The 12,895-nt window shown below is 40.7% G+C and overlaps 1 protein-coding gene across 2 annotated transcripts; it reads left to right on the forward strand.

Moving 5' to 3' along the window:
- The first annotated feature begins 415 nt into the window (after window positions 1–415).
- rem1 (RAS (RAD and GEM)-like GTP-binding 1) lies at window positions 416–6,825 on the forward strand. 2 transcript variants are annotated; one of them, XR_015106415.1, is made up of 6 exons: window positions 416–660; window positions 2,787–3,188; window positions 4,601–4,683; window positions 5,306–5,513; window positions 6,140–6,482; window positions 6,645–6,825. XR_015106415.1 is itself a non-coding variant. In XM_086150018.1 (5 exons), the coding sequence occupies exons 2-5, from the start codon at window positions 2,828–2,830 to the stop codon at window positions 6,415–6,417; spliced, it is 930 nt and encodes a 309-aa protein (XP_086006144.1). In that variant the 5' UTR covers window positions 417–660; window positions 2,787–2,827; the 3' UTR covers window positions 6,418–6,825. The 2 variants fall into 2 exon arrangements, 1 of the variants encoding a protein (XP_086006144.1); XM_086150018.1 differs by having other exon boundaries at window positions 417–660; window positions 6,140–6,825.
- Window positions 6,826–12,895: the final 6,070 nt, after the last annotated feature.

Here is a 12,895-nt window from a genome sequence, read left to right on the forward strand (position 1 = left end):
TTCGAACTCCATTCTCATAAATAAGTTTAAAAACAATTAAGTGACATGTTTAGTATGGAAAGTGTGAGCCTGCCTTGTGCTGTTAAGTTTGAAAGGTCAGGGGGAAATCTATGAAAGTTATTTCAGTCTTGGTCGGATTCCGAAACAGAGACATGTTATCAATTTAAGAACATAAAAAGTAGTCCCCTCTGACTGAGTCGGTCATCAGGCCAAACTGTTTTTTGTTTTTTTTTGTTTTTTTTTTCTGGCAGGAAGTGACCAAGATGTTTCCAAACCCAACTCACGCCCCACGCTGTGAAAACACATGCACACACGTACTTGCTCTATCACACACCGACACTCACGCGCACACACTCAAACACACACACACACACACACACACACACACTCTCCCTCCTCAGATATCTGTTTCTCCTCTGCTGTCGCTCTGATACGCACACTCACACACAGGGAGGTAGATAGCTCTGTGATTCCACTGTTGAATTTTTAAAGCTGTTGTGGAACTTTTTTTTTTTTCTCTCTTGAACCGTGGCTCCAGGGTTCAGTTACGCCGCCGCACACACACACACACACACACACACACACGAACCCACACACTCACAGACAGGCTTCAGTTGTTTACTGAGGCTGGACGGAAACACACTGTTCATGGGGTGTACGGTAAGTTCATCCATCTCTGTTGTTTTCTGCTTATGCTTTTATTTCTTTGACAGCGTCAGCTGAGCGCCGCACGTATCAGCACATCTGTCACCAACTCAAACACCTAGAAACTAATATCGTAGACATGAAAGCAGCAAATTTCCCCTTGCAAGATTTCACTTTGAAACTCGGATGGTTTGATAGCTCTATGAGTAGTTTCATGTTCATGCGGATTTGTTTTGTCTTTTTTCTGATTTCTGAATCGGTCATTAATTTGGCTCAAAACTTCGACTTCATTCATTCGTCTGAAAAGTGTCAACCTTTATTCGATAAATCTCACTGGCTTTCCTCATCCTGTGATCATCACTGACCCGGAGTCAGAAGGTCAGAATAGCAAAAATCTAAACTAATAAACTTAACCGTGCATTAATAAGCAAAAAGATAAATTGGGAAATTGAGAAAGAGTGCTCCAGCAGCATATTTGATGACATAGTATCAGTAATGTTATTTTCAGTTTTATTTGTCGTTCTAAATACATGCTTTTGTGGGGTTTATCTACAACGTTAAGGTCCATTTAACAGTTTACCTTTTTCCAGTGTATTATAGGGGGGTTACGGACACTGTAAATGAGAAAGTAGGAGAATTGAGGTATTAATAGGTGTGCAAGGAAGGAAACACTAGATGTAAAGATCCCTCTATTCCACTGTACCTGCTTTGACATTCATCACAATCTCTGCATTTGACACTGCAGACAGAGTTTGCCTCACACACTGCCAGCGTTGGATTTTTGGATACTAATATCAATAGATGATATTAAATGTGGACGGATTTGATGTATTTAACCATCAACAGCACTACTGGTAAAACATACCAAAAATGTCTCAAAGTAAGGTTTCATGAAAGAGGTCCAAATAATTGTTTACTATATCTGCTAGGTGTGTGACTTAACAGGCAAGTACAGGCATACTTTTCTGCATATTTTATTTTGAGAATGAAGAAGAGCATTCACTCAGAGCTCTCATAGTGCTTTTTTACGGTTTTAAAGCTTTGCTGAGTTAAATGTGACGCTAATGCTGTTTTGGTCGTATGTGAGTCTGAAGTTTTTTTTTTTGTTTTTTTTGTTTTTTGTGGGGGAGAAGTGCCCATTGTAGTTTGATTAGTTCAGTTCTGATATGGGCTAATTCCATATGTGGTGCTTAATACGACTCAGCTTATTTAGTGCTCCTGTTTTTCCATCTTGAAACGGTCTAAACAGCCTTTTCTGAATCTAAGCAACTTTAAGACCTCTTACAAAACAAATCTATAAAACACTCTCGTATTACAGACACATACTAATAAATCAATCGAATCAAATTTTTCCTCGTCAGTGGTTTCAGACAATGTTGGGAGCTGTTAATGTTCTAAAAATTGAAGAGACTGATTTAAACCTTTCCAATGGGCGAATCAAAATGTTTTATCTTACTTGCACAATGGCTGCTGACCACTGTCTTTGGTTGGATTTACGGAGTCAGTGAAATAATTATAAGTTACACGAAACGTAATTTCCATGTCACTTTGGAGTATCCAAAAGCAATTTAAAGATTTGACAGGTTATCCTGATTGTTGGATCGATCATAATGATTCCTTGAGCGATCTATATCTAGTGGGTGTCACTGTTTACATCTTTGTGCTGTATTTTGTGCTTGGAAATCTAAATTTATTAATGTTGTTAACACTGTCTGAGATAATAATAGAGGTGGCCGATGTAAACATCATTTGGCTGGTTTTTATTTGTTTGTTGATTCAGCTGTATCGCACGAATTCTAAAAAAGTAACTGAAACATCTGAGAAGCCCTATTCTTTTTATACTGTATCATCAACAGTAGTTTGGTATCACATGATAGGTGATGGATATTTTAATTGACTGTCGCTTGAAACCACTTCTCGGCGCTTTAAGATGAAGTGCTTGAAAATGTTGCAGCTGAGTGGTTAAAGTTTCAAGAGGATACTAAAGATGCTTGAAAGTTTTCACTCCATAGAAAGCATGATCTGATTTTACACCACACCAGAAAAATGGAGTGCGTTTTTCACCCCCAGTCTAACGGTAAACAGCAAAGCAGACATTATCAAGCGCCAGATGTTATTCTGAAACCTCTGTCCTCCTTCAGGTTACGGGCCTATCCTGCCCTAATGCTGCTATCATAGAAACATGACCCTCAACACTCAGAAGGAGACCCTGCGACGGCGAAGAAGCACACCGATCCCTCCTGCCCACTTCTACCAGCACCCGTCCTGCACTCAGGATGCGCAGCCCCCCGGTAGCGCTCAGCCCGATCCGGAACAGAGCTGCGCCCAGCGTAGCCACCCTCCTCTGGGACAGTCGGCGTCTTATCACCCCGGAGACAAGTCCCTCCACTACCGTGCACAGTGGAGTTCAGACTCAGACGACGATTCACAGAGCGACTCCGATTGTGTGTATAGAGTGATGCTAATAGGCGACCAGGGGGTCGGAAAAACCAGCCTCGCCGGACTCTTTGCTGGAATCACAGAGAAAGACGAGCATCCCGGAGGTAGGATTTTATCTTTGCTCGTATTATCGGTTCGGATACTTATAATTTGAGATTTATCCGATACCTGGGTGTCTTTGAAATACTCCCACTGTGTGTGAGAGCGATTCACAGCCCCGACTTAGTGTCCGACTTTGTGGTGACATCGCAACCTTGAATGACCTGACATCATCGATCTGCCCAAAAGTTGATTGGCCCGAGGCCACTATTGTCAGCCGGTATTGATCCTCTGATAGTCTGCAATGATGAACGAGCCTGTCTGTCTTTCAGGTTCACTGAGCTCAGTGTTACACTTTGGGCTTCATTCTTTATGCTTAAAGTCCTCGATTCAGATCTCAGAATCATATAGTCAGTGAACCAAGGAGGTTGTGCTCCACTGTGCAACAAAAAAAAAAAAAGTTTTCGCTTCAGTGGAGACTTTGGGGAGGATCCATGGAAGAACCTGCTGCACTTTGAAGGAGATTTGAATCACAGGTCGCTTATTTCTCCCTTCCCTTTATACCATGAAATATCACATATGGATTTTTTTCAGATTTCATACTTTTTACACAGTGCTCACACTCTTTTGCCATAAATCCGACATGTGAGCCCCACAGGAAAAAACTTGAACTTGACACGTGTGGTTGCTTGTCACTCTGGATCTACTAAAACAGAAAGAGCCTCAGTAATAAACCGCAACAGTTCAATGGCAACTTTACTTGACAGTTTAGAGATTTGTCAGCGGTCATCTTACAGCAACATACAGTATGTGTTTCTTTCTAGTCGGGACAAAATGACAAATGACAGACACTCACGGCTCGACATTTTCTTTTGAAAACAAATACAATGACTAAGATAGACGGCTGGCTAGTTACCTCCGTCACCAAGCTGTCGTATTTAGGTCGCTGTCTGTCATCGTACTCTGGGTCGTGAACTTAAAATCTTGCTCTCTGAACTTTAACTCCATAAAGGTGTCAAACAAAGCAAGTCACAAAGCAAGCGTTTTGTAGGACTTCAAGAAGCATCCTACTTACGGGAGTGGTTAACATTTTCATTGTAAGGGACCCTCATGAGAGGGCAATAATTGTTCCAAGTATTATGTCAAGTGATGTCAAGTAAGGTTTTGTTTATATACAAACCAAAATCACACAGTTTGCCTAAAAGCCACTGCCCTCAATCTCTTATGTTATCAAACAGAGGATAGAATTAAATCCCAAATCCCGCTGAACTTTGATTCCACAATGTTTTCTACAGTTAGCGCTTCGGTGATTCAGTTCACTGAATGAAAATGGTGAAAATTCAATATGTAATTAATTCGATCCAGACTTCCATGTAACATTAGATTAATCAAGAATGTAGGTTGAAGTTGTGAGTTTCATCACAGACCCGCTAACATTGTTCCATATTCTTAGCCATGTGTATTGTTTCTTTTAAAGTGGATGCGTACGAGCGAACACTGACTGTAGACGGAGAAGAAACTACTCTCATCGTCATGGATACCTGGGAGAATGACAAACTGGTACGTGTGTTTGCATTAGAAGTATATACATGGAGAATGAAACGCGTCCAAGAGAAAAGCCTCGGTAAATGCAGCGTTTTACAATTCAGACCAGCCTGAACTGATATACTCGTCACTTCTAAGTGTGTTGTCTTTTGGGACTCGATGTTTCCAGACATGAAAAACAAGAGAGCAGCTTTTTATTAAATAGATTTGTCATTATTAAACACAGCTTATGATACGTGCTGAGAGGTCTCTTTTTATGCAGCAAGTGATGCAGTGAGTACATCAGAGGTGCATCTGATGTAGGGTGACTCGCGCATCACGGCGGTTGACGTCACAGGAAATGAGAAAGAGAACGAGGAAGACGTGCATAGAAACACATTACGGGACTTTCAAAGTTATGGATCATACATTACGTGGAACGTAAGATTGCACAAAAACAATTCTCATCAATCCTCTAGCAACACTGGGATTATATCATTTTGCAAGCTGAGGATGTTGCCACTTTAGAGGCAATCTGCGCCTCAGCTATGACTGCGGCAACCAAAAAAGATGACCGATTATGATTATTTCCAGATCAGCTCAAAAAAAAAATCTGTTCTCAAGATGAGCAGTTTCTCAGCTCACGAATGTTCCTCAGGAGGGGGGCGGCAGCTCCTCTCAGGACGACTATCTGAAGACGGGGAGCGCCTACGTCATCGTCTACTCCATCACCGATCGATCCAGCTTTGACTCTGCTGCCGAGCTCCGCATCACACTGCGACGAACTCGCCAAGCCGAAAACCTTCCCATCATCCTTGTGGGCAACAAGAGTGACCTGGTGCGGTCCAGAGAAGTTGCTGTGGAAGGTGGGAATCGAAAGTTTTAGTAGGCGTATCCAACAAAACTAGAAGTTTGCAAACTTCAACGGATAAAAGCTGATGTCAGTGTAAATAGAAGACGGTTATTTTAATATGGCAGCTTTTGACAAACACGTTTATGAATGTACACTGCATTATGGATGAAAAATTTGAGGACTCATTACCGTTTCTCTTATGGATCAATAGCGGCTCTATCATTGTCTTGTACTTACAGTGATCACCAGCTAATAACGGTGAAAATACTGATGGCAGGACACTGAGTATTCTGAAAAATATGCCATCCAGATATTCATATCAAAAGTCAGGTCAAATGTTAAAATCAGGAATTGTTGTTTGTCGAGCTGCGATTTTATTCAAACATCATAATTGAAGAAAAACAAACTCAAAAGCAGATGAATGTTGTGGTTAAAACTTTGAACCTCTTAACCTAAGTCGTCATAACACATCAATCCTGTGTTGTATCAATTCAAAAAGAGTGCTTTGCAGCCGCTTCCTTGACTTGATTTAAGATTTAGTTTTCTTTTCCACACAAAGTCACATTCACATGTATTTAGGTTGTAACATAAAAATGCGAAGTGTGTAATCCCATAACTCGGATGTGTTTTTTTCGCCAGAGGGCCGAGCATGCGCGGTCGTCTTTGACTGTAAGTTCATAGAGACGTCGGCGTCCTTGCATCACAATGTGACCGAGCTCTTTGAAGGCGTGGTGCGACAGATTCGTCTCCGTCGCGACGGAATCCAAGCCATTCAGCACAGACGCTCCATCTACAAACGCAAAGAGAGCATCACACAGAAAGCGCGACGTTTTCTGGACCGACTCGTGGCCCGCAACAACCAGCGCATGGCGGTGAAAGTGCGATCCAAAAGCTGCCACGACTTGGCCGTGCTGTGAAAAAAAAAAAAAAGGCGTCCTTTCAAGAGAAGCTCGAGGACGTAGACTCAGGTTGGGATGTCACGGTGAGACATCTCGGCCAATGCTGAAGGCAATTCCCGCAACCAGCTTGAGAATAGCAGGCAATGGCCAACAATCAGCTGACAGTAATTCTGCACATTGTATGACCATCTTCTTTTTTTCTGTTTGGTTGTTTTCATACAAAATGTTGGTGATGTGACCTCCAGATGACCTCGGCGCAAAGAAACCGGAGCGAAGGGAATCATCGCTGTGAAGTTAGCAATCGGTGCATGAGCAGGTTGCTCTTTTTTTTTATTATTTTATTCTCAGTTGTCGGGGTTGTTCTGTAGTGTCCACACGTCTGCTGTGTTCTCCTTTGATTTTTAATAAAGCTCTGTGCAAAATCAAGCCTTGCAACATCATATTTTTTAGACATTTGCTACAGATAGTTGCTACATGGCAGATATGTAACGTGACTGTTGCATAGGAATGTAAATGACGATTCACTCGAAAGTCACTCGTCTTGGAAAATAAGAAACGCCCTTTTTTTAGCACCGCATTTCCCCATATTATATTTGATGTTGTAGTTAACTCCAGCAATTGCTTACATCCGGCCTCCTGGGACAGATGCAAACATTAGCTATCTACTCTTGGCGCAATCGTGAATGAATCTTTGTGATGAATCTTTTTTTAATTGCGAAAAAAACCTGCAGATTAATGGAGTTACCAGGCTATTCAATACTGTTTACTTTGAAATGCTCTTATACACGCGTAATGGCATCGTGTAACTTACTAGCTACTGTGTGTCAAGTATAGAAAGACTTAAAATAAGACATGACCAGTAAAAAGTACCATGAGCATGAACATTAATAATATGGTATTTCAAATTGTTATTTAATTTGGCTTATTAGATATATGATTAATATAAATTTTTGACATGACTTGGAAGAAAATAGTGATACTTGGATTGCTAAGACCTAGTTTAGATTTTTATTTTAACATGAGTGGTAACTTCAGTGACTTTTTTCTTCAATATATTACCCCCACTTTGGGGGTCACATTTCAGGTGGTCTGGTTTGTTTTTCTGACTGCTGCAGGTTGATATTCACCAAACTTGGCGAAGCAGTGAAGTGTGAGCCAAGAGACAACTCGTTAAATGTTGGGACGGGTCTGTTTAACATGGTGGAAACTGCTCTGTGGTTCCTGTCGTTAGAAGTCAGCACGACTGAAAACTGCCATAAATCATCAACAGCCGTTTGATATCCGACAGAGTGATGCCCCAGTTTTTAGTCATCAAATATCCTATCTGGTTGTTGGTGTTATTTTGTGGCCACACACACTCATACATTGTCACAAACACACACACACACACACGCACGCACGCACGCACGCACAGTCAGTCGTTGTGTGTGGGGACAGTAGATGGAGGAGGAGTGTTGAACATTGATTTGATGAGGGTAATGGAAAGAATGCATGACTCTCTTCAACCCGGATAACACAGGCACACACACACACACACACACACACACATATGCACGAACACACACACACACACACACGCACACACACACACAGACACTGTAATGTGTAAACATCCTCTGAGTGGAGGGGGACCAGAGAGTCTAAGCTATGTGTTCAGATCCATCTTGAATCTGTTATGAAAAGCAAAAGGAGAATTTCTTCTCATCATTTCCTCTCCAAGGTGTAAAAAAAATCACACGAAGATTTCAAGAAAAAGTGATGACTGGTGTTGGAGATGCTTTTCTAGCACTTAAATATAAACTTTTGACTGCCATGATGATTTTGTTGGGGACAAAGCTTCAGTGAAGCCTATTCCTAATGTCAACAGTTCATTTTAGAGCTAAAACCTCAATATATCCCAGCTAAAACTGGGATATAATGGCATTACATTTATAATACAGTTATAATATTGTGACATATCGGGTATAAAAAGAAGACAATAAAAAGAGTATTGTGAATCCCTTAACAATGTGACATATAACGAAAGTGTGTTAAAACTTTCAGTATGCCCATTTAAAATCTTTTTACCATGAGCAGGACTTGTGACACAAGAAATATTTCTCAGCCAATCCTCCTGATATGGTCTCTGGATTTAAAACAAAAAAATCCTGATTTTATTTGTGGTTTCACTTGTTTACAAGTCCCTAAACTTATTAAATGCAGTATTGATTTCCCATTTGGTCAGACTGCAAGCTGTGACTGAAGACATATTCCAACCCTTTATTTAACCAAATGAAGAAATACGCCAGTGCTTTTAGAAATACTCAGTCACCACGAGGCAGTGTACCGATGACGTGCGGTCAATTTTAAATCCTTGAAAATGTATTTTGGACAAAAGAACCTGCCCCTCATAAAGTATTGCTTCATTTACCCTGTCAATCATCTCTCTCTCGCTCGCTGTTCAAATGAATGATATTATAGTGTGTTATTCTTTTCCTGTTGATGCCAGGCTTGCATGCAGGAGCCAAAACTTTGGGTCCTGCTGTGATATCCAATACTAAAATTTAATTTAAAAGTTTTTAGAAATTGCCTACCTCATGCAAAATTGTTGCCTAACGCAAACAGCCTCAAATTAGAAAGATATAACCTTTCATTTTTGCTGTCTCAGGGGGAACGTGTTTCTTTCTCAACAAAAACAAGCAAAACAAAAAACAAAACAAAAAAACCTACACATCAACAATTAACCTAAAATTTATCAGAGAAAACACAGGAATTAGATAGAAAAATAAACCCAACCTAGAATCACCAAAAAAAACCCAGAAATAACCTAGTGTAATTGTTTCTAAACTGCTATAAATTTGCAAATAGTAGTAATGAGCAAAATAATTGTAGGAAAACACCCCCAAATCAGTATGCAAAAAAGCAGTATATAACAACAGTTTCTCCAGGTAATCAAAGATATCAGTGGTATGTTTCATCTATTTTTGAGGCAAGTCAGTGTTGCAAGTCTCTGAAAGCTTAACTTAGAGGTTAGGACTCCTGATGCAGAGCGAGAACCACAGCCACTGAAAGTGCAGTGTGAAAATGGAAGTGACATGATGATTTTTAAGTTGTGTAGCATGAAAATGGCAGCAAGTGATTTACTCCGACGTGAAATCAAACACCCTGCTGTGTTTATTTAAACGACCAAGTTTCCTTTGGGCCTCTTCACACGCACAAAAACACATGTAAACATACGCGCACACACACACACACACACACACACACACACACACACAGGGAGAGATACACACAGACATCACCGAGTACTTCGGGAATGTAAACTAAAGACTCACAGACCAGGTATGACATTTTCTTTGAGTCAAGCACTGGCTCCCCCTGCTGGACAGTTGCCATCAGCTCAACATTTTATACATAATTAAAAAATATCAAATGGGAAAATTTCAAAATAAATAAAAATATAGAAACAGCTTAGAAATTTAATAAATGATGACATAATGAAATAATTTACAGTTGTTTTCATTTTTTTTGAGTAGTTGGTAAATAATATTGACATACATTTGCCATTGTTTCTAGTGATTTATTATCAATGGATATATTAAGATAAGATAAGATAAGATAAGATAAGATAAGATAAGATAAGATAAGAACAACTTTATTAATCCCGAAGGAAATTGTTGTGCCAGAGTTACAGAAAATATAACAGTAATAAATAATAAAAAGAAAAAGGCAGGATTAGAAATAAAAATAAACTATAAACTATAAAGTGTCTCAGTGAAACTATAAAGTGTCTTAGTAAACAAGTGATAAAACTATAAGTGTCTTAGTAACAAGTGAGGTAAGGAGTGCACAATAGTATGATAAAAGGAAAAAAGGAAAAGGAAAAAATTGTAGTGTATTACAGCAGATAACATCCTTCCCCCCAGCTGGGTTCTGTGGATGTTGTGAAGAAGAGGCTTGTGTGTTTTCTTATGATCTAGTGAGCATGACTGTGGTGACCCTGCCAGGACAGGTCGGTTTCTCACGGTGGAGCAGCTTCCCCAAAAACGGGACTTGTAGCTTCACTTAATCTTCTGGAAGTAGAAAATGTGACAAACTCATAGACCTGCCAAACTGTCCACCAGGATTCTCTTCACCCTTGCAGTCACTGCCATCAGAAGCCGCCGCAGATCCTTAAAGAGGCAGGTTTTTTGTCCAACCAATGCAACACAGATCAACAACAATTTCCTTCGGGATTAATAAAGTTGTTCTTATCTTATCTTATCTTATCTTATCTTACATCTCCACTTTCAGGCTTAACGTTGAGACGGTTAGGAAGCTCTAGAACAGCCCTGGCCAACCTGCGGGTCCCGAGTGTTGAATTTTGTATTTGTGTATTTTTTTTACTTGTGCAATCACGTGCCGCTCCAGCGTTCTCCGCGCACAGCAAAACAAAAACACACACAAACACAAAAAAATATACATGAACGTAACAGCCGCATGTGAATCGGGAGCCACAGGTTGTCCAGGCCTGCTCTAGAAGAATCAACACACGTTAATTCCCTTCAAAGTCTCCAAAGCTGACAACCATACAGAAGGCCATGCGTCCCCTTGGAGCATCCTGAAGCCCGTTGGAGTGCGACCAAAGGTGTTGCCATGTTCCGAGAGCTGTGTTCGTGTGAGCGGGAAGGACTCTGGCTGGTTCCCCATCAACAGCGGGTACAGACCGGGCTGCCGAGATCAAGTATGTGGAAGATACAACCCCGATCGGCTCCTACCTCCAACACGTCAGCAGCGTGTTCATCTCATACCACGTGGAAGCGGCAACGCTTGGCCTCCAGGTAAGCAGGTAGAGCACCAGACTTACAGAACTAAACTACGGAAGCTCACGAGCGCCCCAAATCACAAACGAATCGGCCTGAGAACAGAGTTTTCGATCAAATTTGAATCGAGCTGCGCACAAGCCTCGGTGCACAAACGCACAAACTCACGGGCTTTCCACGTTGTGGCGTTGCAGCACAGTGGCAGTTGTGGTACTCTGCGTTGTTTACATTGTTCTTTGTTGCGTCCTCTGGTCAAAATGCTTTTTGGTGCCTTTTTTCAGTAGAAAAGTGCTATTGCTCGTGGTGTTAAGAATTACAGTCAATCTGATAAAGAATAGCTAAACATGAGAGTTGTCTTCGTGTATCAGAGTCAATCATCTATATAATCCTGAAAAACAAACAAAAAAAAGCTCTTTATGTTTCAGAATCAGAATCAAGTAAGATCAAAATATTTATTGATTTTTATTGGTATTTATTGATATTTGATATAGATATTTATTGATATTTATTGATCCCCAAATGGGGAAAATGCTCTTTGTTGCAACAGCTCCTGCTCACAGAGTACAGATGACAAATATAAGCATCCATGTGCAAAGAACCAAAAAAAAATAAAAATAAAAATGGAAATAAGGGTATATAAAATATTTACAGCTTAGTATATTTAGAAATATATATATTCCCAGTTTATTGCACGGAAGGAAATTATTGCATATGCTGATTTAGTGAAGGAAATGCCTTGTACAATTTCTAGCAAGAAGAGAAAGAACACCAGAAACACAGTTATAATATAGGTTATCTTCAATTCTTTTCTGTGCTTTTACCACAAATAAGCCCATAAAAAAAAAAAAACTTTCAAAAGAGTGCAGTATGTTTTGTGGCTGGAGAACAGATCGATGGGATTTACACTGATTTTGTTGGAAAAAATGGATTCTGTTAGCGAACGGAATTAAATTTGTTCGCCGAGGTTCTATTGTACTTGCCGGCGATGGACTGGGCCCTATCCCTCTACATGTTGGGTCCGATGTTATGCAATTTGTTACCTCCTTCACACGACTGGACTTCACCATCGCTAGTGATGGTGAACTCAAGCCAGTGACCACAGACAAAAACTTTGCAGCTGCAGCCATGCCGTCTCTCTGGAAGCCCCTCTGGCCCCACTTCTCGGCCTCCTGCGAAACAAAGCTGCATTTTTTGAAGGTGTCAGTTCTCTCGAGTCTCCGAGCTAAAATCCGAGCCCCTAAGACGGCTTGGACAGCGGGGCTCTCAGGATCATCGAGGACATCAGACGGCCCGTCCGCAACACCAACATAGATTATGAGAACACACCCGCCAGCCTCTAATGTCTCGGCTCACCGCCAAGCGTGGCATTTGATAGCTTGCCACAGATACCGCTGCCTAGATACTGGTCAGGGAGGACTTATAGCATATAATATCTGCGGATCGACTTGGACTGGGGCGTCGTCATGCGAGAGCATTGGATAAATTGATATTTCGGCTCCTACGTCCTTTACAAAGCCTGGATTTACTTCACGAGTGTAACTTCTGGATACAAATGTCGGTATATTTTTTTCAAAATGTATTTCAACATTCCCAGTTTAGTTTGACATAGAAAGTGGCAACCTCAAAGAGGGCGCTTTGGTCGAAGTGTCAGATTTATAATTTATCCTTTATTAATCCCTCGTGAGGGGATTTGTTGGCTGCAATTAACCCATCAT

The sequence above is a fragment of the Fistularia commersonii genome, chromosome 7 (genome assembly GCF_037954325.1).
Source record: "Fistularia commersonii isolate RoL2024-O1a breed Wild chromosome 7, RoL_Fcom_v1.0, whole genome shotgun sequence".
NCBI classification, from domain to species: Eukaryota; Metazoa; Chordata; class Actinopteri; order Syngnathiformes; family Fistulariidae; genus Fistularia; species Fistularia commersonii.

Excerpts from the sequence above, each read along its gene's own strand:
- rem1 (XM_086150018.1), top strand. The coding sequence starts at position 2,828 with ATGACCCTCAACACTCAGAAGGAGACCCTGCGACGGCGAAGAAGCACA. Across the intron at positions 3,189-4,600 it reads GAAAGACGAGCATCCCGGAG|TGGATGCGTACGAGCGAACA; the intron begins GTAGGATTTTAT and ends TTTCTTTTAAAG. Across the intron at positions 4,684-5,305 it reads CCTGGGAGAATGACAAACTG|GAGGGGGGCGGCAGCTCCTC; the intron begins GTACGTGTGTTT and ends AATGTTCCTCAG.